This window comes from Mirounga angustirostris, unplaced genomic scaffold, assembly GCF_029215605.1.
Source record: "Mirounga angustirostris isolate CCGP_5_RB_7025 unplaced genomic scaffold, mMirAng1.0.hap1 SCAF_2, whole genome shotgun sequence".
NCBI classification, from domain to species: domain Eukaryota; kingdom Metazoa; phylum Chordata; class Mammalia; order Carnivora; family Phocidae; genus Mirounga; species Mirounga angustirostris.
Window position 1 is genome coordinate 82,524,792 of NW_026991710.1, and position 26,221 is coordinate 82,551,012.

The 26,221-nt window shown below is 37.5% G+C and overlaps 1 protein-coding gene across 3 annotated transcripts in view; it reads right to left on the reverse strand.

Moving 5' to 3' along the window:
• The window catches only part of EMCN (endomucin), a 131,748-nt gene that overhangs the window by 49,535 nt on the left and 55,992 nt on the right, over positions 1-26,221 (reverse strand). For all 3 annotated transcript variants that reach the window (XR_010409480.1, XM_045880686.3, XM_064584857.1), the window contains exons 5-10: positions 21,100-21,138; positions 9,836-9,928; positions 9,351-9,404; positions 7,529-7,624; positions 2,633-2,657; positions 1,186-1,247 (exon numbers count right to left, since the gene is read on the reverse strand). Coding sequence is in view for 2 of the 3 variants with exons in the window: in XM_045880686.3 (XP_045736642.1) it covers positions 1,186-1,247; positions 2,633-2,657; positions 7,529-7,624; positions 9,351-9,404; positions 9,836-9,928; positions 21,100-21,138 (369 nt within the window). In the remaining variant the exon portion in view is untranslated. The remainder of the gene's footprint in view (positions 1-1,185; positions 1,248-2,632; positions 2,658-7,528; positions 7,625-9,350; positions 9,405-9,835; positions 9,929-21,099; positions 21,139-26,221) is intronic.

The following is a 26,221-nucleotide window of genomic DNA, read 5'->3' on the forward strand; positions in this document are numbered from 1 at the left end:
ATGAATTTTACTCCTTTGCCCATTCAGATAGTTACCTCCAAGAGAACTGTGTGGGAATAAAGGGAATGTGTGCATCAAAGAGTAGAAGAGATACAAGAATGAAGAAGGTCTCTCATAAGGGAAAATGACTCTCACGAGGGGCCTGGGCACGTCTCTGCAGATTCTGGGTACCCTCAGTTTTCAAGGCTTCTGCCTGCATGTTGTAGTTTGTTCTCGTTAGAATTTCCCACCTGAAGTTGGGACCACATTAAACCTTTGATATCTTGCTCTTGAATTGGGACAATACTGATTGCTTTTTGTTTGACAAAATTGTTTTTTGCTACATATGTACAGCGGAGCTTATTATTCAATAGCTCTCACCTGACATACCATCTGTATTCTGTGACTATTTTGTATAGGTAAAATGGGGGACTGAATATTGTAAATGTTCCCATGTAACTTGGTATTTAAATTAGATCCACATGGATTGTTTTCTAGAGCGAATAATTATTTTTTATATATCTGTTTTGTAATATTGAGGTTTTAAATCTTTGGTCTACTCAAAAGAAGAAAAAAAATCTGTGCTTTTTCATTTTTAAAAGCTACCTGGCACCTCATTTTTCATTATGATTCATGATGCAGATATAATTCATACAAATCACACCTATATTTTGAAAAACTTACACATTTCAAATCCAATTTAAAAACATAAGAAATTGGGAAAAAAATGTAAATTTTATCAACAAGAGATTGTGTTTTCTCCTCATTGGGAAGCTCAATTAAAATTGTATGAAATGATACAAAGTAGGATTTACATTTTACCTGATGAATCCTGGTTCCAGTTGACTATAGATAGCTGTTACCAAAAATGAAACAGCAACAGCAATAATAAAAACCATGTAGTACATTTAATGTTCTTTCTGCTACTACCGCAGAGTAGAACATGTCTTGAGTTACCACCCCTTCTTTGGAACATATTCATATTATAAAAAGCAACCTCTAGAAGTACAATAGTCTAATGATCTTACCAAAAAACAATATTTCTAGGACTCATCTTCTCCGTATAGGAGAATTTTGCATTGTGGGGGAGTTACTAATTGTCTATTTCTAAAGAAATTATGCTTTTTGGTTGTGTTTCACCTGGACAAAATCCAAGTTAGAATTTGAAATAACCATTTTCAGCTAATCCACAATCTGGGAGCTTACCTGACTCATGAGAAATTGTCTTAACAGTGAGAAGCTTCACACTCTCTTTATCGGACTGAGGTCTATTTGGAACAGAAAACATAAGTCAACACCACCGTAATTAGCATTGTCTGTCTGTGAAAAAAATTATACATGGTATAAACGGAAGATACTCCAGCATATATATATTTTTATGTGTTTCTATGGCAAAACCTGTGTCTTTTTACGTGCAGACATATATATACTTTTATAGCACTTTCTACTTCTAGAATCCAGCCAATAAGTTCCTGTCACACTGTTAAGCAATGATAGATAAATCAAACACAAGCACGGGTCATGTGAAACACTGCTCACAAGGTCCATGTCGCACAGGTCTCCAGTCCTGAATTATGAAAGGGAAGACAGAGGGATGTTTCCAAGCCTTCAGGGCTAATGCTGAGTTCTGGGGATATCCCTTTTCATGAGGGCCTAGATACTGCAGTAAAGTGTCTGAGCTGTTCATTCGAACCAGGAATTCCCACCTATCCTTTCTCAGATTCTAAACAGTTTCAAACCCAGATTACTTTACTTGGACATCTCAAGAGACACTATTTCTAACAAAGAAGGATAGATGACCTAAGGATATTATTTTTAAAGTCCACTATCTGATGAACATACAAAAACAGCTACATAAAGGCAGGCTGCAAATTCGGGCCAACAAAGAAGTTTTAACTACAAAACTTGTTTTTGACATTAAAACAATTGTTTCTTTATAGAAGCTTGATTGTAATAGCTGGCTGGATTGGTAACAACTACTTTTTTGTTTTAATAAAGTCAAAATAGAATAAACCATCTACTGCTAAGATAAAGCCACCTTAGAGCTGTCTCAAGATGCAGGCAAGATTATTCCCTGTGATAAACATACTGAAAATTTCACTGGGAAAACTATTTTAAAACTCTAGGTATGTTTTCTATGAGATATTTCCTTATAGTTATTTATATTCATTCTTCTGTCTTTGCATTTCATCTTTATTTTTATTTTTATTTATTTATTTTAGAGAAAGAGAGAGAGAGAGAGCACAAGTGAGGGTAGGGGAAGAGGGAGAGGGGGAGAGAGAATCCCAAGCAGACTCCCTGTTGAGCGTGGAGCCCACAGGGCTTGATCTCTCGACCCTGACACCATGACCTGAACTGAAGTCAAGAGTTGGACGCTTAACTGACAGCCACCCAGGCACCCCTGCATTTCACCTTTTGATTTCCCATTTTACTACCTTATCTAAGCTTAAGAATAATCTTCCTTTTTAGTTGTTTGAATTCCTCTATGATTCAGAGAGAGTACTGACAAACAGCCAAACCCTGCTTCTTGTGCTTTTTACACAAATTCTTCAAAAAAACAACCCCAAAAAAGTGTAAGTAGAAGATTATTTTTTTCCCCTATATAAATGGGGGTCAGAGCTTCTGGGGAAAAAAAAATGATGAGGCTACTTACTGGTCATTTCCATTTTCCGGTGTGCCTAGGGGAGGAGAGAATAGTTATTAAAGCTGTGAGAAGCCTGGTTACAAAAACAAACAAACAAACAAACAAAAACAACCCCAAGACCCCTGCTACTTTCTGTGCAGAGATGTTTATAAAGCCATTTTGTAACTTTTTTATCTCCCCTGCAGCCCCACTGGCCTTTTTATCAGATATGGTTCCTATTATTCCTCAGGTATGACTGATACATTCATGGGATAGTCCTAAGTAGGCCAACTCCGCTGAATTTAGTTCTGGACTAATTTTAATCTTATAGTTTCATATCGCTATGTGAAACTACTATCCATTATCACACATCCCACAGACACCAGAAAATGTCTTAGCTTATTTCAGTATCTCTGAAAAAAATTTTCCTCAAAGTATCGAATTACCTTTTTATACCAGAGAATTGAATTTTTGGCTCTCCTTTATACACTGCTCTTTCTGGAGACACAAATCACTGTATTTGTGGTGAACAACAATGTAGACGTTATTTCTAATTGCATCTGGAGCCCACTGATTCGGCCTCTCAAAAGTGCTCTGTAAAATGTCACTGAGGCTACTAACTGTAACTAATGTTTTGTTCGTTTTGCTGGGCTGCTCCACCAGGGTCTGGTAGAAGACATTTGGGGTGTAGAGTGAGAATTCAGAATGATTCATTTCGCACAAACCCTTGGACATTAGGGAGGATATGTTGGTGGTCAAACCTTGCATCATTAATCTGTGGCGCATCAGGCAAACTAATGTAATTGCTTGGGGTCCCCCTGTTCTGTTCCCAATTTTGCTGTGGTTTTCTTCCATCGCTACTCAACTTTTGTCTCTTGGATTTCCTTTCACCTCTAATGTAGCCCTTGTCATTGGGATGTGCCCTTGAAATATAATTCCCTGGCGGTGATCATCATTGTTTTATAAAGAGTTTGATTTCCACTAATATTTTGGCTACTTCTATTTCTGTCACCTTGGCAAAGATAAGCCATCATGACTCTTAATCCCTAGGACTTAACTCATGGCACCATATGTTGTTCACCAACTCGATCTAACTTTGTCTTCCCAACATCGGTAGGATTTTAGCAGCATTTTTTATTCCTATTTTAAGTGTTATGTATGATATCACTCGTGATGCTCATAACCCTGTTTCAGAATGAGTTGATACTTCTTTGCGTGCCTGTTCTAATATTTTTCCTTAGAACACTGCAATATGGGTTCATTAGCAAAGAGATGCATACCAACAGACTATCTTCTACATATATGCTGTTCTTCCTTGGGTTAAAGCTCAGACCACTGTCAACATTATCTAGGTAAGCTTAATTTCATACCGCAATCTCTGATTCATATTGTCTTCCACAAAGCAGAGAGGGTTTACAAGTTTTCTGAACTTGATGAAGTCTCACCCACATACTTGAAGAGAGATTAACTATGGGTGTCTAATGGTGCTAATTTAAGAACAATTCTGTAAAATTCTGTTTGGAAAGCAAAGTTAACAATAACCAAATAGATTTGGATAATTGTATAATTGCTGAACTTTGTTATAAAGTATTATATGCCTCCACAATAACTCTCCATAGCGGTAGGGATTTTATATATTTTTCCCTGAATGATCCAATTCATCCAATTCATCTTCTTTAATAGAAAATGTCAACTTTTCAAATAACTTATTTGCAAATGTTCTTATGCAAAGCAGTCTTTCAGTACAGGATATTTTTAAAAATGGATTTAGCACATTAATTTTTTTTTACCTATCCTACATATTCAACACCCACAGGCTTCACCTTGGAATGGTCGATTTCCCATAAAAGATAGGATTGGTGGTTTAGAGACTTAGAGAAATTAAACTGATTTATAAAATTGCTATTTCCCCTCTGGAAATTGACTAAGGAAACATATTTCAGACATTATTAAGAAGTTTATTCACTAACTCCCAAAGGGAAAGGCATTTATTTGTTTTCTGCTTATTTTCCAATAAGAGCTAAAATGAACACTACTGGTTTTTTGTGTAACTTTGTCTTGTACTGTCACGCTCCTGTCCTGAACTTTGTGCCGTGCATGGTCAGGGATTGGCCGTAGGAACAGCATCCCTTGGTATCCTGGGGGCACACTGTTCATGGGGTAAAGAAGAGTGTGGCTTGCATATCTTCTAAAATTAATCAATTTGGGGGCACCTGGGTGGTGCAGTCTGTTAAGCATCTGACTCTTGGTTTCGGCTCAAGTAGTGACCTTAGGGTCGTGAGAACGAGCCTTATGACAGGCTCTGCACTCAGCACAGAGTCTGCTTGAGATTCTCTCTCTGCCCCTCCTGCTCATGCTCTCTCTCTCTCTCTCTCAAATAAATAAATATATATATAAAAAATAAAGATAAAAATAATCAGTTTTTACTTCTTAACAGGAGATGAGACCTAGGTGGTATTCTTGTTAGTGAAATATTTAGAATTGAAGTGAAGAAAAGGAAGGTTCTATTTTATTGGAAATTTAAAAATTTATTTTGACAAGCATCTAGTAAGGTTCTGCTATATATTATGCACAATGCAATGTGAACACTATGTGGTTTGTGACTTGGAGGGCTTGCCTGATGTTATGGACTGTTTCTGTCCTCCTAAAATTCATCTGTTAAATCTTTTTTTTTTTTTTTAAGATTTTATTTATTCATTTGAGAGAGAGAATGGGAGAGAGAGCACGAGAGGGGGGAGGGTCAGAGGGAGAAGCAGACCCCCTGCCGAGCAGGGAGCCCGATGAGGGACTCGATCCCGGGACTCCAGGATCACGACCTGAGCCGAAGGCAGTCGCTTAACCAACTGAGCCACCCAGGCGCCCTCAAATCATATTCTTTTTTTTTTTTCTTTTTAAAGATTTTATTTATTTATTTGAGACAGAGAGAGTGAGAGACAGAGAGCATGAGAGGGAGGAGGGTCAGAGGGAGAAGCAGACTCCCCGCCGAGCAGGGAGCCCGATGCGGGACTCGATCCCGGGACTCCAGGATCGTGACCTGAGCCGAAGGCAGTCGCTTAACCGACTGAGCCACCCAGGCGCCCTCATCTGTTAAATCTTAATGCCCAATGGGATGATATTAGGAGATGGAACATTTGGAAGGGCATTAAGTCATGAGGGTGGAGTCCTCACGAATGGAATTCGTGCCCTTATAAAAGGGACCCCAGGGAGCTCTCCTGTCCCCTCTGCCACGTGGAGACGCGGCGAGAGCGTGGCTGTGTAGACAGCAGGAAGAGTGCCCTCGTCCGACACCAGACGTGAGGACGCCTTGATTGGACTTCTCAGCCTCCAGACCATGAGAAACGTTCGTCGTTGAAGCCACCCGCCCAAGGAATTTTCTGTGATCGCAACCCCAATAGAACTAAGACCCATCTTGCAGGGGCAGCGGGCACTGGAGAAGTAACTCTACGATCACGTGATGAATAATATCACAAAATTCTGTGCGATTAGAAGAAAACACTCTATTCTTCTTAAGGGGATGGTGTGTTATAGAGAGATACTCTCAGTCGCTGTGTGAACTAGATCTTTCATGGATAGATTGGAGATTGGTCATGTTATAAAAGTTAAGTGGTGAGCGAGATGTTCTAGGCGAGGGAATAGCACGGATGAAGGCACGGGGACGTGACACTACATCACACAGCCAGGGCTCGGGTCTGGAATAGAAAGATAGGTCAATGTTTAAGACAAGAGAGGGGAATGCCAAGCCATGGGAACTGAAGGTGCTTCGAGAGAAGCTCAAGTATCTGGGATGGAAAAAAGACTGAATGAAGACTTTAGGAAATCTGAATAAGGTAGGGATTTAGCTAATAACAATGCGTCAATATGGTTAATTAATTGTGACAGATATAGCAATACTACTGTAAGATATTAATAATAAGGGAAACAGGGTGGTGTATGGGAACTCTCTAACTATCCCTGTCACTTTTCTGTAAATCTCAGTCTATTTTAAAATAAAAAAAAATTATTTAAAAAAGAATAAAAATATAATGCCATTACGGAAACCATAAATATTTAAGAGGAGGGAGAAGATGAAACCGCAAAGAGAGAGAAAAAAATAAAAAAGAAAAACAGAGTGAGGATGTAAAAGAGAGCGGTGCGATTAATTAATTAAGTAGTTAAATAATTAATTAATTTTAGTTTCAGGGGTAGAATTTAGAGATTCATCACTTCCATACATCATCTGATGCTCAGCACCAGCATGCCCTCCTTCATCCCCGTCACCCATTTCACCCATTCCCCCCCCAGCATCTCTCAGTTTGTTCTCTGTAGTTGAGAGCAGCGGTGCTATTTTAAAGAAAAGAGGAAAGACTTTAAACGTCACTGGAGAGATTAAGGAGGATAAGAAAGAACTGTCAAGCTAAAAGCCCACTAAAAATCGCAATCATGTTCAATCCTGAGCAGCTGAATCAATTAGCAGAACACACAGCCACGGAAGACACCTTCCTTGGAAGGAAGCTGTGCCTCCCAGGAGGGCCGAAGTCATAGAACGCTCTCCCTGAGATTGTGGGCCCCTCAGCTAAATTCTTAGCAACGCTTACCTCTATTCTCTGTCACATGCAAGTGGAAAAATTTTTCACTACAGTTAAGGTGTGTCGTTTTATGCCTCCGTCATACCATAATCCCCTGGCCACTCACAAAACGGGGGTTATTTCATGAAAAAGAATCTGTCCATATTTGGTAATATCTGCCACTAGCAGGTAATCCTCACCCCTTACATTCATCAGCACTCAGTGGGTTTCTCTGCCCCTTCTCCTCTATTTCTGTGATCAAGCAATAGGGCATTTTATTTCTTTCTGTAATCCTCCTCTCCCCTTGAGTTTAAATTTGAGTTTAGATTGAACATATATTCACCTTTCAGAAAACAAAATGAAACAAAACCCTGTTACCTACCTGGGTCTGTCTTCCAGCACATTCGATACAAACCCACAAGAACAAATGCAGAAAGTGTCACTACAATCAAAGCAATCACCACTGGCAAAATAATACCTAAAAAGTATTGAAGACATTGTCAATTAGAGTGGCTATTGAATTTAACCGTAAAGAATTTACAGAGCAAAGGCACGCATGCATCCTCCCTTCTTCAAACATCACTCTATTAAACATACTATATTTTCAGCAAAGAAGATTTATCTGATTCAGAGGTTTTACTCTAGTTGTCATTTCTGACGGATCCACTTGATGTCAGTCTTGCAGCCTTTTGAAATAAAGTTCCAAACGTAAGGGAGCTGGTTTTCTCACCTTCTTAGAGACTGGAAAAGTGGGGAGATGGAAGACTGGAGAAGCAGAAGATGTCCTCTAGACTATGGTCAGACCCACATTCACACATTATATCCTTACTACTTCATAAAAAGGTTGCTGGAATATCTATCTATCTATCTATCTATCTATCTATCTATCTATCTATCATCTACCTACCTACCTATCTATCATCTATCTATCTATCCCATACTGGAACTGCTCTAGTCATGATGTTGGCTTCCTAAAAAACTCAGAAATTCTCAATTTCTAAGGAAATGAATGGATTTTTTCTATTCAGTCATAGAATACACATATATGGTATATGATATATATGTTTTTGCTAAAATGAAGCATTTCTTTCAAGGCCATTTTTAACATAAGTTAAAGTTCTGTGAAGGTGAATAATTTGTTTTTAAGGAGCTCTCTGCCTGTGCACTTATGGTTTATCTTTCCATAATAATATCTTAAAACTAGAAAAGGTATAAAATAGCATAAGTGGACATAAATGGATATCAGAGTGGATATGATTTCTAAAAATGACCACACGCTTCAAGAAAGATGTACGTGTGTTCGTGCACATACATTTAAGGGAGTGGAGTTGTGACAGTAAATCGGGGTGAGTTTTTATTCAGAGGAGGGTCTTGCTGTTTTGGTTTGGTTTTTAGCATCTGTCTTCTATTGTGACAATCACTGCCCAGGTTAAAACAACAGTGATGAAAAGACGAAGCTGTCATAGCCGTACAACCAGAGATGTAGAGGCCTCGTTATTATTTAGCGCTGTCTTCTCATCTGCTTGCATATGTCCTCCTTGTATTTATCCAATTTTCTATAGGATGGTTTATACTTCCAAAGTTATAGTTAAATATTTGTTTCATATTAGACCTTGAGCGAGATGTCTCCCAAAATGAAGATGCCATGAATTAACAGGTCGATAAATGCAATGTTGACTTGTTGAATGGAATGGTTTTACCTAAACCTAGATAATCTTTTATCATTGACTTCATATACATTCATCTTATGCTTAATTTCTAGGAAAATGAGTGGATTTTTTTCTATTCAGTCCTAGAACATACATATATGTTACATGATATATATATGTTTTTGCTAAAATGGAGTATTTCTTTAAAGGCCATTTTTAACATAAGGTAAAGTTCTGTGAAGGTGAACAATTCACTTTTATGGAGCTCTCTGCCTATGCCCTTTGGCTTATCTGGGACTAGTCTCATCAATTCACCTTGACCCTTGGTGGTAATTGCTTAGGACTAGGGTAAGAAAAAAATCCCAAAGGTGTGCTCATTAAAACTAGATGCAATAGTAGGAAATTCTCAAAGCAGATGATAGGTAGGATTATAATAAAACTGCAGGTTTAGTAAAGTTGATAAAAGGTTGTCAATAATCGAATCCTCTCGTTATTAGCCACATTCAAACATTTTGCGTATTTGTTGCCACGAATGAAGATGCATCTGTTACTCACTGGAGTAAGAGGGGCTGGCTGAAGAAGAGCTTGCATTTTTTGCGTCCTCAGTACCTATTATTTTAAGAAAGAAAAGCAGTAAGTCACCTCTGGTTAACGTATGCCAATCCTCACAATCCTCTCCCCCACCCCCATTTAAGTAAGCCTCTGTCATCTCTAGGTATGATGCTTCAAGTGGAAAAAAAGCTCTCTCATTCTGAAAGAGCTCTGTTTTGTAAATCAAGATTGGTAGGGAGTTAATGTATACAGTTTGATGAATTTGGACAAATGCCTTTACCTGTGAAACTATCACCACAATCAAGGTAATAGACGTATCTATCACTTTCAAAGTTTCCTTGTGTCCCTATTTTACTGCAGATGTGCAGTTTTGTTTTGTATTTCAATTATAGCTCGATAAAGCTGTTTGAAAAAAAGATTTGTAGGGTGTTCTTGGTGAGAAGGGGTCAAGGAAAGCACATGTCCATTCATGCACACGGAAGTCATACCTTGAAACTGGGAGCTGTTTCCTGGCGTTGTTACTGAGATCGAGGGTAATGTACTGGTGTTAGAAGGTGACGCTTCTGGATGTAGAGGGTTAACTGTAGGGAAATCACAGATCCAATCAGAGGAGGGTGTTAATTCTTCTTACTGAATCTCTTTGCAGATTTTAATAGTTTGCATTTCTGAGGACCTGTGAAAACTGTTTATTGTGGAATCATAGGATACACACAATCGTACACTAAATCATAAGTTCCTTTATTCCTCCTGTAGAGATGATTAAATTTGGAATCACACAACTTGGGTATCAGTATCACGTCTTGAAGTACTGGCCAAGAAAGCTGGAGTTATGTCTCATCCTAGGCTGCAGTCTGTATCACCCGCTGCATGACATTCTTGTGGGACGCAAGTCTATTCAAAAGCAGTCGTCACATTTCAGATATTACAACTTTGGGGGATAGAGATTTTTTTTTTTCCCAACACACAACTTAAAATAGACATAAATGCACAGGACTTCAGATTTTATCCTGTTTCTTAGAAAAGATTGAGACTGAGGTTTTGGTTAAAAGGACTGGGGAAGATATCAAGGAAGATTCCTTCATTTTCACCCTTAAAGCTCAGTCGTTGTTTACATGTATGTGCCTTCTCTAGAATAACTGCATTTCTGCCACTGTTTCATGCTCTTCTTCCAAAGAAATTTTTAATTTTAAGTTATTATTATTATTATTATTATTAGTTTACTTAAGTCAACATCTGCCATCTTCCACCAGAAGGCCTGAAACAAAAGTTGTAAATAAAAATGCATTATTCAACATCCACTAATCTCAACAAGTTGCAAGGAAATACGAATATGTAAATGCTTTATAAGCTTGGAGTATTTGTTCTTGTGAATTTGGGACAAAACACCGTTTGTATTTAGAATGATTTTGAAAAAGAATTATTTTTCAAAGGATATAGTTTAAAGGGATCTCCTTTGATCACACCTGTTTGCCTTGTCTCACCGCTGAAGTTTAAGTTCCTGTGGTGTGAAGGCCGTAACTCCCACCATACTCCACATGGAGCTCTACCTGCAGTTGGTGTGCAGTGAAATGGAGCTGGCTGCTTGGCTGAAGCAAGAGGCATCTCTCATACTTATGGCCCCCTGTGGAGTATTGAGGACGTGTATAATTGCATCAGAGAAATTGATATTGCCTATGACTGCCTTGGATCTTTCCCTCTGCCACCCACAGCCCAGCACGCAGTGCATGCTCATGCCTTTTTGACATCTGTCGGGGAAGAATAACGTTTGGAGTCTTTACCGTTCTTGCCATGCAAGAAATCTGTGGGATGCCCATAAGAACAAAAAAAAAATGTCAGCCTAGTGCACTAAATGGGCAAAAAAAGAAATATTAAATGAAAGAGTGGGAACTAGCTGAAACCTTGGTACTTTCAGCTGCTTTTTCCTGCGTCAAGTGTTTTAGTGAGAACGTTGCTCTTTTGATTGTGTTGGTAGAGAACAAGATGGCTGATTAAATTACCTGGGATTTCCCAAGGGTTAATTTTCAGGACTCCATATCCGATCTTACTACCGTCTCATAGACAAGCTAAGTGGTTACAATTCTGAATATAACCTATGTGGTTTAGATAAAACTCCAAACTTTCCTACTTAACACATGTTGATTATCCAGTGCCAACTGTTATTACTAATGATCCATGGGGGTTGGCAATAGAGTTAACCCTTTTGAAAGAAGAATTTATTGGCTCCTTGGACAAAGCCTTTAAAAATTTTGTTTTTCTTTTAACTGCAACCTTCAATTAATAAGTCATTTCTGGGAGTGCCTGGGTGGCTCAGTTGGTTGAGCATCTGACTCTTGATTTCGGCTCAGATTGTGATCTCATGGGTCGTGGGATCAAGCCCTGAGTTGGGCTCAGTGCTCAGCAGTGAGTCTGTTTCAGATTCTCTCTCCCTCTCTCTCTGCCCTTCCCCCACTCATGCTCTTATTCTCTCTCTCTCTCAAATAAATAAATATTTTAAAAAATCATGTCTGAATCTGTTACACACCTACACACCTACACACACACACACACACACACTCACACTTTACCTCTATTACTTGTGATGCCTTCTGGTATTTTGTTTTCTATTGTCTTTTATTTAATTTTTCCAATAGTGGTCATGACCCACATTTGGAAATTAACTCACAATTTGAGAAACCCTATTAGCATGCTCATATCAGTGAAATTATTATTCTTGGCTTTTAATTCATAAATTGTGGTCCCAATGGAATTCTTTCTGTGACTAGGACAGAAGGATCCATGATGTGTTCAGAGATGATGATCTCTGTGGATTTTGTTGAGACTCTATTATGCTACATTACTACTAAAACAGCATTGGCTGAGGAGGTACAGGAGAAGTATAGTGGAGTAGTTAAGAGAATGATTCTGAAGTCAGAATAACTGGGTTCAAATCAGACTGTAGAACTTGTTTCCTATAGAGTGCTGGGCAAGTCACTTAACCTCTTTGTGCTTGAGTCTCCACATGTACAAGGGGTGATTTTAATAGTTCTGTATCATAGTGTTGTAAAGCCAAAGGGATAAAATTAAATTTAAATTGCTTAGAAAAGTACTTGATACTAATATCTTTATATTACATTATTTTATAATATTTTATTATTATATTATTTTATAATATTTTTATTATATTGTGATTAGGCCTCTAAAGAGTTGTACTTTTTAACTAAAGTCAACTTGTCCCATTTTTTTCAAAAATTCTTAATGTAAAAATAAATGCAATAGACTATTCTGACACCTCCATGTTTTTGGATGCTCCTTTTCTCTAACCAGGAATTGGAATAACTGGAGTGTATAGCACTCTTACATGACATAGATTTACTGTGGGACCCTGACTTTTGGTGATTATAATGATTATTTAATTGCAGATATGTTGTGTCATTTTTTTAAAGATTTTATTTATTTATTTATCTGTCAGAGAGAGAGAGAGAGCACAAGCAGGGGGAGCAGCAGAGAGAGAGGCAGAAGCAGGCTTCCTGGTGAACAAGGAGCCCAACATGGGGCTTGATCCCAGGACCCCGGGATCATGACCTGAGCTGAAAGCAGAGGCTTAACCAACTAAGCCATCCAGGTGCCCCTGCTGTGTTATAATTTATACCCAGTTTGCAAGCCAGGAACCTCCAACTACGGGCAGTGTAATTGACCAAGCTTTCTCACCTGCTTTCTGAAATTCATCATTGTGTTCTTGCTGATGCCATGCCTCCCCCAGGCTGCCCCCAGCCAATGACTGAGCCTTGCAAAGATATGAAAGCAGGCTTATTCTTGGAGCCAGAAACTCCTCTGAGGAGATACTCAGGCTAGAGGAGTCCCTGTTGCCCTCTTACAAGAGAGTATATAAGATACATAGATATTAATGGGAGAAAACTGTGATTGGCAGTAGAGGATAAGACATTCTATATGAAAAAGAAAATAAAACTATATATTCTATTTTTATTTCTTGTATGTTGCCTACACTTCTTTCTAATATGTGGACACTTAAAGTTAAGTACCTGAGGGGCTAAACTCAATTGAATCGAATGATTGTTTCCCATAATTGGGACTTGTGTTTAATTGCAATTTGATGGATTCGTGTCTCATTTTTAAAAATGACTTTTCAGCATTTGACACAATAAATCATTCACTCTTCCCTAACACTTTTTCTTCACGTGGCTACCAGCAGGAGCACAGCTTATGGCTTATTCTTCTTGGTCTCTGGCTGGTTCCCCTTTCTTTCTCTGACTCACAATCTTAGAGGGTCCTGGGGCTTACTGCTTGGTCTTCATCTCTAACTACACTAATTTCTTTGATGATCTCATTCAATTTCAAGGCTTAAATACAACATCAATCCCAATGATCTCCGAATTTATATTTCCAGCCCAGATCTCATTCTTAAACTCCAGATGCATAAAGCCACATAAAGATGCACTTACTCAGCAAATAATAAACATCTTAAATTCAACATGTCCAAACTTGAACTTCTGCTTTATCTGCAGGTTTCCCATCTGGCAATCATTCCTTCCAATCTTTTGGGCCAAAGACTTCACAGCTATTTTTGCCTCATCTTTTACATCCTACCCCACATGCAGGATCAGCAGGAATATCTATTGGTTTCACCTCCGAAACATATAGAGAATTTGGAAACTTCATGCGACCTACCCTGTGACTACCCTGGTCCAAGCTAATATCATCTCTCTCCTGGAAAATTTCCAAAGTATTTTTGCTTCATCTGACAGGCTCTCCTTAGCTCTCAGATTTATATTTATAAAATATGACTCAGATCATGTCACTACTCTGCTCAAGACACACAATATTTCCACGTTCCACTTATGGAAAAAACCAAGGTCCTTGCAATAACCCTCCAAAGCCTAGGCAATCTGCCTGGCAAATCTCCTGCCCCGCTTACTCAGTGCAGGCACTGAAACACACAGGGTCTCTCCTCAAGCCTGGGTGCTCTTCTCTCACACATTGGTTTGCTCACTTCCTCGTACTTACTCAAATCTTTTTAGGAAAGCTTACCTTGACCACTTTTTTCAGTCCTGCAAACTGGTCCCCACCTTTCTTCCCCTCCTAAGCCCTTCTTCCTACACTGCTGTGCATTCTCTTTCTCATCACATTGACCACCTTCTAACTAAGACCCTTGAGGACAAGGATAATATTTTGCTCACTGATGTTTCCCAAATGTTAGAACAGTGTCTGGAAGTAGGGTCTGTAAATCTTTGCTTTATGGATAAACAAACTTTTTGGCAGAAGTGACTACTGTTAAAGATGAAATGAATTAATGGGCATACCTTTTGTATCTTCATATTTGGACTGGTACAGGTTTAAGATCATTGTATCATTAATATTTTCATTCATTCTACAATAAGAAAAAAATAGACACCTACTCCAGTTCAACAGGAGATATTGAAAGAAATAGAGTGGAGTACAAAAGGTAGTTATTGCATTTAAGGAGCTTATATCCTTGTAGGGGAGGTGAGAAGCACAGCCCAAAGTGGATAGATGTGAAACAAGAAATAAAGAATAAGACAAAACAATATGTCAGGGATCAAACTAAGAGAGCCTCTGTTACTGCTTATTAAATTTTACTTATGAGCTAACTCTTAATAAAAAGGATCCGAGGAGCTGAAGCAATGACATATACCACAAGATGAATACAATAGAAATAGGAAATCAGAACCAATGCAAATGGATGAAATAAACAGGTTCCTTCTAAGAATTAATACCAAACATTAATACAGTTTCTGGTGTTCCTGTAAGAATTGACTCAGTATCCTGACACTCAGAAAAAGAAGCACAGTCTACTCTAGGTTTTCATTATCAGAGAAAAAATGGTTTCTTCTATAAGTAAGTGGCATATAAGTGATGGGGACAATAAATGCTATGAGTATGGTTGGTACCATTCTATGTTTTGGGAGGGGAATATGCTGATATGATCCCTGAAATCTGTTCTAGCGTTAAGATTTTGGATTCTTCTCAAGGTTCTTTTCAATCCAGATTTTATCATAGTTAGAATGTATTTTCACCTATAATGGTATGCCCTGTCTACTTAATGGGCAAAATATCAAAAGGGAAGTTCTCTGTTCTCATAAGACCTTACCTTTCTGACCTTGGTGTACTCTTCTTTTTTTTTTTTTTTTTTAAGATTTTATTTATTTATTTGAGAGAGAGAGAGAGTAAGCACACAAATGTGGGGTGGGGACAGAGGGAGAGAGAGAAGCAGAATCTCCACTGATGCAGGGTTCCATTCCAGGACCCTGAGATCATGACCTGAGCCAAAGGCAGACGCTTAACCGACTAAGCTACCCAGGTGTCCCAATCTTGGTGTGCTCTTAAAGCAATGCAAAAAAAAAAAAAAAAAAAAGTTTTACCTCAGATTTTTTTCATTTTGCTTTGCGTCATCAATGACTCACCTTGGGTAACAGAATCTTCTAACCCACTAATAACTGTGAATGGAGATTGATTTACTTTACATAACTTTGTAGAATTATATGTTGAAGAAGGATGTATTTTTTGTTATTTGAATATGAATAGCCATTAATTTCCAGAAAGTTGTATACAATATACAAAGAATGAATGACGCAGTGTTAATCATCTTATTCTGAAATATTTTTAATCTTGTGCTTTAAACTTGAGAGATATGGCTTGGAACTAAGACATAAACCAAGTAGGACCCAAAAGTCCTTCTTTTCCCTTTTTATTACACCAGGTAACCAACAGCTTTTAAGTGAGTTAAGTTCCTCTTACTTGTTAACGGCATCATTATCATTGAAATCAATGAAATTTTTTCTCAGCATACTAAAGGTTTAGAATGTTCTTACCCTTCCCCTAACATAGAAACATCATCTTACCTTAAATTCACAATTTGAAAAATCGGACCTGAAAACACTGAAAAGCTTTATAATATTTTACTGTGTTATGCTTTCTGAGAATATGAAGGTAAGCATTTCAAAATATGGACATTAAAATATTGAACAGGATTTTCTATTAAAACCTTTTTGGGATCCTATGTGTCGGGCACTGTTCTAAGTGTTTTACAAATATTAATTCATTCAATTATTGCATTGTAAATATTTGCATTTTACAAAGTGGAAACTGAAGCCCAGGGAGATGAAGTGATTTGCCCAAAGTCACACAGCAAGGAGATGGCAGAGTCAGGATTTCCACATAGGCTCTCAAGTCTGTGTTGTCAAACACGACTCTATGCTGCCTGCTGCTGCATTTCAACAGGAATGAGTTACAAGTTCATGCCTCTTATTTCTGTTACAGAAAATATAGCCTATTTCAATTTAGACCCCAATCAAGACAAACTTCTTTCCATCGAGACAAACTAAACACCTCCTTCCTTCAATGGGCCAAATCAGTCCATGCAGATACATACAAGAAGAGAGAATTATTCCTAATATATTAAATAAAGCACACTGTAGAGTTTATAAGGCACACACCATTAGGAATAACATTAAAACGTATTGGTTCTTAAAGTGAACGCTGGGTAGCTAATCAGTTGAGACTGTGAGTTCTTGTGACCTTCCCTGTAGACTAGAGAAACACAAGAACTTCTTGGAGATGCCACAGATTTCTGAACTAGAGGAGAAATCACTTAGCTATTCCCAGATTTATACAATTTCTTAAGTGAAAGTTGATGGCAGACCCTATCACGTCAATATTTTTTTATACTTTTTTTTTAATGTTTTTATTTATTTTATTCATGAGAGTCAGAGAGAGAGATTGAGAGAGGCAGAGGCAGAGGGAGAAGCAGGCTCCCCACCTAGCAGGGAGCCCGATGCAGGACTCGATCCCAGGACCCTGGGATCATGACCTGAGCCGAAGGCAGACGCTTAACCATCTGAGCCAGCCAGGCACCCTATCACATCAATATTGACATCTTCCATTAGTGAGTCCTTTTATTCTCAACTAATCTTTAAAATATTATAAAATTTCCAAGTTAAAAAAATAATAAGCCTCTAGATATTGCTTTGCTATAGGTATATTTCTAGCTTGAGTGGATTCTACCTGAACAGTTGGTTCAAGATTCTGTTATTCAAAGTTAGAAAACTCAGATAAGTAACCTTCTGCATAGAAGGATTGATGATTCACGTTATATAAATTCCTAGAGGTCAGCAACCAATTCTCAAGCATTACATAGGGTGTTGAGCACAATGAATATGCCCGGCTGGAGCATTCTCCTTTCCGAAGGCCAGTGGGCAGGTTTGGTAGGACTTGTCATGTCTGTTCTGGCTTCTAATTTTCCATCAAAATTAATGTCTACAATGCAATTGAGGTTGTGAAACACAGTTAAAAAAGTAAAGAAGATGGGTACAAGGAGACCGTTCTCAAGTTGTGCTGATCACTATGGGAATGTGGTTGCAGTGATTAATTTTATGCGTCAACTTGACTTGGCCTTGGGGTTCCCAGATATTTGGCCAAGCATTAGTCCAGATATGTCTATGAGTGTATTTTTTGGATGATATTAACATGTGAATCAGTAGACTGAATAAAGCAGATTGCCCTCCAATGCAGATGGCTCCATCCAATCAATGGAAGACCTGAATAGAATAAACAGGCTGAATCCCCCTCAGTAGGAAATAAGAAATAAAGAACGAACTCTCCTGCCTCACTGCTTTGAGCTGGGACATTGGTCTTTCCTTGTATTTGGACTCAAACTGAAATATTGGCTCTTTTTGGGTCTCGAGCCTGCTGGCTGTCAGTCTGGAATGTACACCACTGGCTGTCTTGGTTCTCGGGCCTTGGACTGGAACTACACAATTTGCTCTTCTGGGTCTCTAGGCTTCCAGCCTCCTGGCTGCAGATCTTGGGACTTCTCAGTTTTCAAAATGCATGAGCCAATTCCTTACAATAAATCTTTATACATAGATATATATATAGTTTCTCTGGAGAACCCTGAGTAATATAGTTGTATTTTCCAGAAAATTGAAGGCAAATGGTTTCTTTCTTTCCCAATACACTGAGGCATGTTTGTCCCTTTTTCTTCAAATCTAAGGTCTCTTTTCAAAGAAATCGAGAGTTTCATTTTCAAGGACACATTATTGGCTCTGCTTGTCTGTGGAAAAATGATAAGGCTAAAGAAAAGTGAATTCCATCATTGCTTAAAATTGTTGTGATGGCCATATGATTCCTGCATATATCTCTAGGGGATAAATAGCCCTGCATGACTTTTTCTTTCAATTTCCTCATTAGCTCTGAACTCAGGGCTAGAAAAATGAGTAGGCAGAATAATCTGGAAGCTACAAAGTCACTTCTTTCATGAACATTTTCCTCATCTTCCTTAAACTGCTTTTCTAAATCTGATGTCTAACACAACCACAGCTAAATGGAGAAAAAAAAAATCTCTCCTTTCTCCAATCTTAAGCTAAGGTTAAGAAGTTTGAAGTTTGCCTATGACACATCATTGTGGACCTATATGGCTACAAGAGATTTTACAGTTTTTTTGTTTCTTAGTTTCTTTGTTTTACCATGCTGACCAGTCTTCTTGGTAAGAAGGCAGGCTCCAGGTATCACTCATAACTCTTAGCTAGTGTTACATATATGAAACAGAAGAACTATCTATTAAATGCCTGGGTTAGTGGTGGTTGGTTGAATATACGGTTCTTTGTATTTAGTATAGTATCATACAAAATTTCTGGTCTTACCATATATGTTACAGTCGGTAGGTGAGGTTTGACTTTCCCACATACTTCAGACATTGAGCATGAATTTTTCATGCTTGGCATTGTTAAACACAATGATCCACCTCATACTACCTTTCCTCTATTGAATGGACTGAATGGCCATGTCTTCAGACCTTGATCGATCATTTCCCTATTACTAAGACTATCTTTCTTCATTATATCTATGTATAATTTCTTATAATTGATGCTTTATGTACAGTTGCCTTACATATTTTGAATACCCAAAAAAGTATTATGTAAAAACAACCATCAATTTCTATACCCTTAATAATAGTTTTTGAAGTCAGTGGTAAAACATAATTTTTCCAAGAAAATGAAAGCTGGATGCATAATATGAAAGAAAATGCCAAATGTGAGAATGACATATGATCTAATCAAAGGCTAAATGCATATTAGCTTATATTTTTAAAAAGGAAGAAGTAATAATAGTAATTCTGCAGGCTAGAATTCTACCTCAACTTCCACCTAAAAAAATGTTAATTATTTCAAGTAAGATGCCTATTCTTGATCATATGGGTGACTTTCACAAATTTGATATTTGAACATCTTTGATAACAAACAAATGACTGAACAAACAAATGATTACAACTGTCAACAGATGTGTAATGAATACCTTGTCATTACACTTTTTTTTTCTTTTTGAGTGAGTCTGGATTTAGTCTTTACCCATAACATATATCCCTGAAGTTAAGACTGACTTTCTCATAGTTTATAAAATCAGTCTCACTTCTTTTTAATCCACTGTTCAAATCAATGATGTGTTTATTATCTGTTTTAGGGCAACTAGTTTCTATAACTCAAAATTTAAATAGTGTAAATGGGCTTTTTATTATAGTTAAAAATCAACTATAATTAAAGCTGGCATTTTGTAAATTCATTTCTTAAAGGGTGCTTCAATCCCTCCTTTTAAGGAGCTGATGATTTTGGCAACTTCTCAATTCTCTTCCATCTGTAACTTCTCCTGGATGACCAGTCCATGAAGCAGAAGGTAAGCACTTCTCCAGAACAGTGCAAACCATCAACCAATGCAAAGCTGTCCTGTTTGCTTGGATGCATTGTTTTTATGTTTTGTTTTGCTGTGTTTTTCCCAGTGCTTTTTCTAGTGCATTTCTAGACTATGTAAATGGAAATAAGAATGAAAAAAATATAGTGATGAGGTGAAATAGAGGATTAATATCAAAATAACTTTTTTATTCATGAGATATATTGTATAGAAGATAAATAATTAAAAGTTAACAGCATAATCATTTCAGTTTTGAGTTCCTTAAACACCTGATGGGGAAGGTAGACTGTGATGATTATTTAGTACATTTGCTGTGAAAACCGAGTTGGTCATAATCTTCATGGCTTTATTTTTCTGACTTTTTTAAGTTACGTGATCTTCTACGTTTATTTCACATATTTCTCATTCTTATATATACCAAAAGTGACCAAGATTGAGAACCTAAGAGATTTGTCATTTATAAAAGTAAGAGGTAAGATGTAGGAAGATAAAAGTCTCCCAAGTAATTACGATTTCAAAACAACAGAAACATTCAATGGTACCATCTTTCCCTGCCCAACGATCTTTTTCAATTCCTGTTATGCCATCACCCTCAATTTATTCAGTTTAAAATTTAGGATAACAAAACACAAGCACTTCTTGGAGTGATCATATTTTAGGCTGTTAACTGTGGCTTCTAATATCAACTCTCGGGCTGCCAGGATCAGGCTGTGTTGGGAAACACAGAGAAGACAGTCACGGACACACTATACTTCTGGGCGAGGGCAGGCCAACCGCAGAAACAGACCAGGAACAGTGGGTTCTGGGCAGAGGACACTTCCACAGGCTTCATGAACTTACCAGGGCTGGTTCCACTCACTCTCACCACAGAGCGTTCAGGCACATCCTATCTTCTGGTCTGTATTTTTTTTTTAATGCAAGTTCTCCTAAACATTTTAGTTGCCATGTAATGTTTTCCCTTGTACTATTTTTCCCTGCTCTCACACTGATCTCCTTTATCTCATTTTGGGGATTTTACTCATGAATATTCTCAGAGAGAAGAAAATTAACTTACCTGGTGCTTCTGTTGTTTTGATTGAGCTCTGATTCTCAGCTTTAGAGGAAAGAAAAGAAAAGAAAATCACTAAAAGTAAATATTGAATATAAGATCTAATTTCACAATTGTTACAGGTGGTAAATGGATATAGATTCTACTTCATTTCTAATTCACTTTTCTTCAAATCATAAAATCATATGGACTGGGTCAGCCAATTTTTTTCTTAAAGGGCCAAATAATAAATAATTTAGGCTTTGTGGGTCTTAAGTCTCTCTTGTAACTATTCAGTTTTGCCATTGTACTGTGAATGCAGCCATACACATAATATCTAAAGAGTAAGTATGGCTCTACTCCAAAGAAACTTTACTTAGAAAAATAGGTGGGATGCTAGACTGGGCCTGTGGGCCATAGTTTATTGAATCCTGGTTTAGAGCATCTGGTCCAACTTTACATCCTCAGTAAACCAGGATATTGCAGACAACTACAGATCTTTTGGGAGGGGCTTCATGAGTGGCACCACCATGTGTCATATTCCCACTAAGATATGACACATCTCTTGACTTGAAAAAGTTTCAGGAAGGTTCAGACAGATACCTCTCAAACTTAGGGAATTCCTTTAAAGTAAATATAGTTCAGATGACCTTGCTACAATAAAATTACTTGAGAAAATCATAATCAAACATCACTTTAACAACTTTACGTATATGCACCATGAACAAAATCTGTCATGTGACAAATACAGAAAATGATTTTAAAACAAAGAGAAACCCATTAATGATAGTTTAAAATACCCATTTGCTGGTGCACCTGAGTGGTTCAGTTAGGGTTAAGCATCCAGCTCTTGTTTTGGCTCAGGTCATGATCTCAGAGTAGTGAGATCGAGCCCCGGGTTGGGTTCCATGCTGCTTAAGATTCTCTCTCCCTTTGCCCCTCTGCCCCTGCACTCTCTCTCTCTCAAAAAAAGAAAAAAAAATCCATGCATCCTTTGTGTGTTCACTTGACTGTCTATCAGCATCTGAAATTTAACATGCTTAAAACAGAACTCCTGACTGGTATCCTTAAATCTGCTTCTTCCCATGCTTTCTTGGTTCAACACATGGTACCATTGTCCCCCAACTGCACAAGCCAAAAAATAGTGGCCTTTCTTGATTCTCCTTTTTTTTTTCATTCCTATGAGCTCTAGCTTCAAAATATATTCCAAATATACTCACTATTTAATTGGCTACTGTTCATCCAGCATCCATCTCTCTCCCTGCAATAGTCACCTAGAAAAATCTACTTAAATTTAAACTTCGCTGCTCTAATGGCTCCCTATTCCTCTTACTATGGCTGGTAAGTCTTTCCACCACATGGCCCCTGCCTTGCTCCTCAATTTGTTCCCAACCATTCAGCCCTATTTCATCCTGATTGGTCGGTAACGTCATGGGGCTCTTCCTGCCTCAGACTTCTCTGCCTGCTCTTCCCAATGTCTTGGTGTTCTCTCGGGCTACACTCTGTCTTCCTTCTATCTTTCGTGACTCTGCTCAGATGTCACCACTTAGAGAGGTTTCTCCAACCACCTCACCGAAAGTGGTCTCCTTATGTCTCTCTTCAAACTAGTCTACCACATGGCTTCATTTGCTCAACAGTACTTTTATTATTACAGTGACATTTATTTAATTTTTTTTAACTGTGTTTATTGTCAGTGGAATGTACTCCATGAGGACAGAGATTTGTTTTATTCAGAGCCGTGATTCCTACCACCAGGTCTCTAGTAAAAAGGTGGAAAGAATGAGTGAGAATAGAAAATAAAAGTAATAATAAGACAAATTCTGCTTACTTGAATTCAATTTTTAAGGAAAGAAAATGATTTATTTAAAATTGCTAGCTGGATAATGACAGCTACCATTTTTAAAGGGAACTCTATAATCAGTTCCACATATTATGCTGATGCCTGCAAGGGAGATATCATTCCCATTCTGCAAATCTACAAATATTAGCTGAGAAAAGTGAAACTACTTTCTCAAGATGGGGACAATGACTATAAATCAGGTCTGGCCACTCTAATGTCCATCTTCTCCTAAAAAGGACAGCTTTTCTATCCAATAAACTACTCTGCATGGAAAACCTATGTAATTAATTTCTATTTTGATAACTAGTTAAAATACTTTTGAACATGGCATAATGCTGGATTTGGAAGATGCACTTAAACTATTTATCAGCTGCTAGAGGATTAGGATACAAAGAAAATCAAAACCCTTTGTTCCTCTTGCTATTAATATCAGGTCATAACCTTTCTTGCTGATAGACTTCATTAAGAGTGAAAAAATTTTAAACTCATATCAGACAAAACCTTCTGACTATTCTTTATTTGAGTTTTTTTAATCAGCCTTCAGAAATGCATAATAATTTTAGAGGGACATGTCATTTAAAGAAAAATAACTATGTCTAAGGCTGAATCTTAAAAAAATAGTATTTTTTTCAAAACCCTTATATTGAGTGTACTAAGAAATCCAGACTTTTATATGTTAATGCATATATTGTTATTCTGAGGGCAAAATTCTGCTCAAATCTTAAATATTTAATCAAAACTAGAATATATGCCTTTTTTTTTTTTTGGTCTGAAATCAAAGAGATACTATTTTGAAGACAATAAAATGTTTTCATATGGCACTTCCAATTTAAACTCAGTTCTGTCAGTATAAAAACTTAATAAAGATGAATGCTATGGAACATGGTTTAAGTGTGAATTAATGAAATGTGAAGACATTTGCAGTTATTCCTGAGTTTTACTTGTAACTTTCATAATGCACAGGTTTTGAGAAAAGTCCAAACTCTGACCTATAGCAAAGTGAGTAAAGTCAGATGGCAAATGAGTGTAGTGCATTCTCTTAAGCTATTCTCAAACTTAGATATTTAGTAAAGACCAAAACCCTAGTCAGGGTGGTTGGCAACTTAAAATCTATGTGTCCAGTTTGATTCTGTAATATGAGATGGAAGTCTTATGAAATGCCAATGAACTTCTAAATTTCTAAACTTTCATCCACATTAATCCAAAGCTAGACTTCACTCAATTAGTTTTTAAAACAGAAAGCTTAAACAGCAATACAACAAATAACTTTGACAAATAGGGTTTATTTAAAGGATCTTACAAAGGATATTGTATTTCTAGCTATGTATGCATATATAACTGTATATAGTCATCTGTAGAACATATCTTTAACAGGCAACGAGAAAGAATATATACGGCCATTCCCATGTATATTCCATATATAATTCTTTACTGATTTGCCTAAAAATAATTTCCTATGACCAGTTCAAGTTTTCCTTATCATTCGCTTATACATTGCATTGGCCCTCATTATAACTGTTATAAAACAGTTGACCCCTGAACAACACAGGTTTGAAATGTGTGGTCCCACTTATACATAGATTTTTTTCAATACAGTATAGTACTATGAAGGTATTTTCTCTTCCTTATGATTTCCTTAATAGTGTTTTCTTTTCTCTAGCTTTGTTTATTGTAAGGATACAGTATGTGATGCATATGACACACAAAGCAAGGTGATTAACTGTTTAGGTTACTTGTAAGGTCAACAGAAGCCTATTAGTAATTAACTTTTTGGGAAATCAAAAGTTCTACAGGGATTTTCTACTGCGCAGGGGGTTAGCACCACTAACACCCATGTTGGTCAAGGGTCAACTTGTATTTCTGGTTTGGCTAAACCTTGACTTGTGTGTGCCTAAGACTGCGTTATCCTGAGAATTCCTCTTGTATCTGCCAACATGAAATGATACAAATGAATTAAATATCATGTAAGAAATGTTCTAAGTTCCCAAATAAGTGGCATAGGTAAATGGTGCAATTCACAAAAGAAATAATGAGGCTGAGCGATCTGGTAATTTACTGTTTTCCAAAGGCTGAGATGCATAACATTTTATGAGAGGTTCCATACGGCAGTACTGGAAGGTGACTTGAAATAAGATTGAAACATTCAATGAGAAAGTTACTTGCTTTTCAGCCTTCTTGCAGTTTATTTGGTTATTTCAATGAGGAACTTTCGAAGTTACAATCTAATGCAAATGTGTCGTTAATATCTAACGTGCTTATCTTGATTTATTTTTTAAACAAGAATGAGCAAGCCTCAAACTAAGTGCCTTTGGCAAGCAACAAAATCTAGCTGTAATTTAAATATATTTTGTTTATATCGGTGATTTTATAGCTCCTGTTGATGCCTAGTGAAACAGGTTTTTCATTTATGATGGTTTTCTTTTCAAGCAAATTTAAGAATAAAAAGTGCATCGGTTTAAAAAAATGCACTAAATAAATAATAGTGCCGATGGTTTACATATCTCGTGACACTCATTACGTTGTGGGAAATACTGAAGCAAAATCTTGTAGAGGCCCTTGATGGATGCGTAGAATTGGAAGAAGCAGTTGGAGGAAAGAAGAGGGGAAGAAAGAATAGGATCATGCAAATGAGGGGGGCAGGATGAGAGAAACCAGAGTCATGAATAAATCTGGCCTGGTGGGGAAGAACAAGAGAATCACCTTTTTTTTTTTTTAATTCTTATGTTAATCCCCATACAATACATCATCAGTTTTAGATGCAGCGTTCCATGATTCATTGTTTGTGCATAACACCCAGTGCTCCATGCAGAATGTGCCCTCCTCAATACCTATCACCAGGCTAACCCATTCTCCCACCCCCCTCCCCTCTAGAACCCTCAGTTTGTTTTTCAGAGTCCATCATCTCTCATGGTTCGTCTACCCCTCCGATTTCCCCCCCTTCATTCTTCCCCTCCTGCTACCTTCTTCTTCTTCTTTTTTTTTTTTCTTAACATATATTGCATTATTTGATTCAGAGGTACAGATCTGAGATTCAACAGTCTTGCACAATTCACAGCGCTTACCAGAGCACATACCCTCCCCAGTGTCTATCACCCAGTCACCCCATCCCTCCCACCCCACCCCCCACTCCAGCAACCCTCAGTTTGTTTCCTGCGATTAAGAATTCCTCATATCAGTGAGGTCATATGATACATGTCTTTCTCTGTTTGACTTATTTCACTCAACATAATACCCTCCAGTTCCATCCACGTCGTTGCAAATGGCAAGATCTCATTCCTTTTGATGGCTGCATAATGAGAATCACCTTTC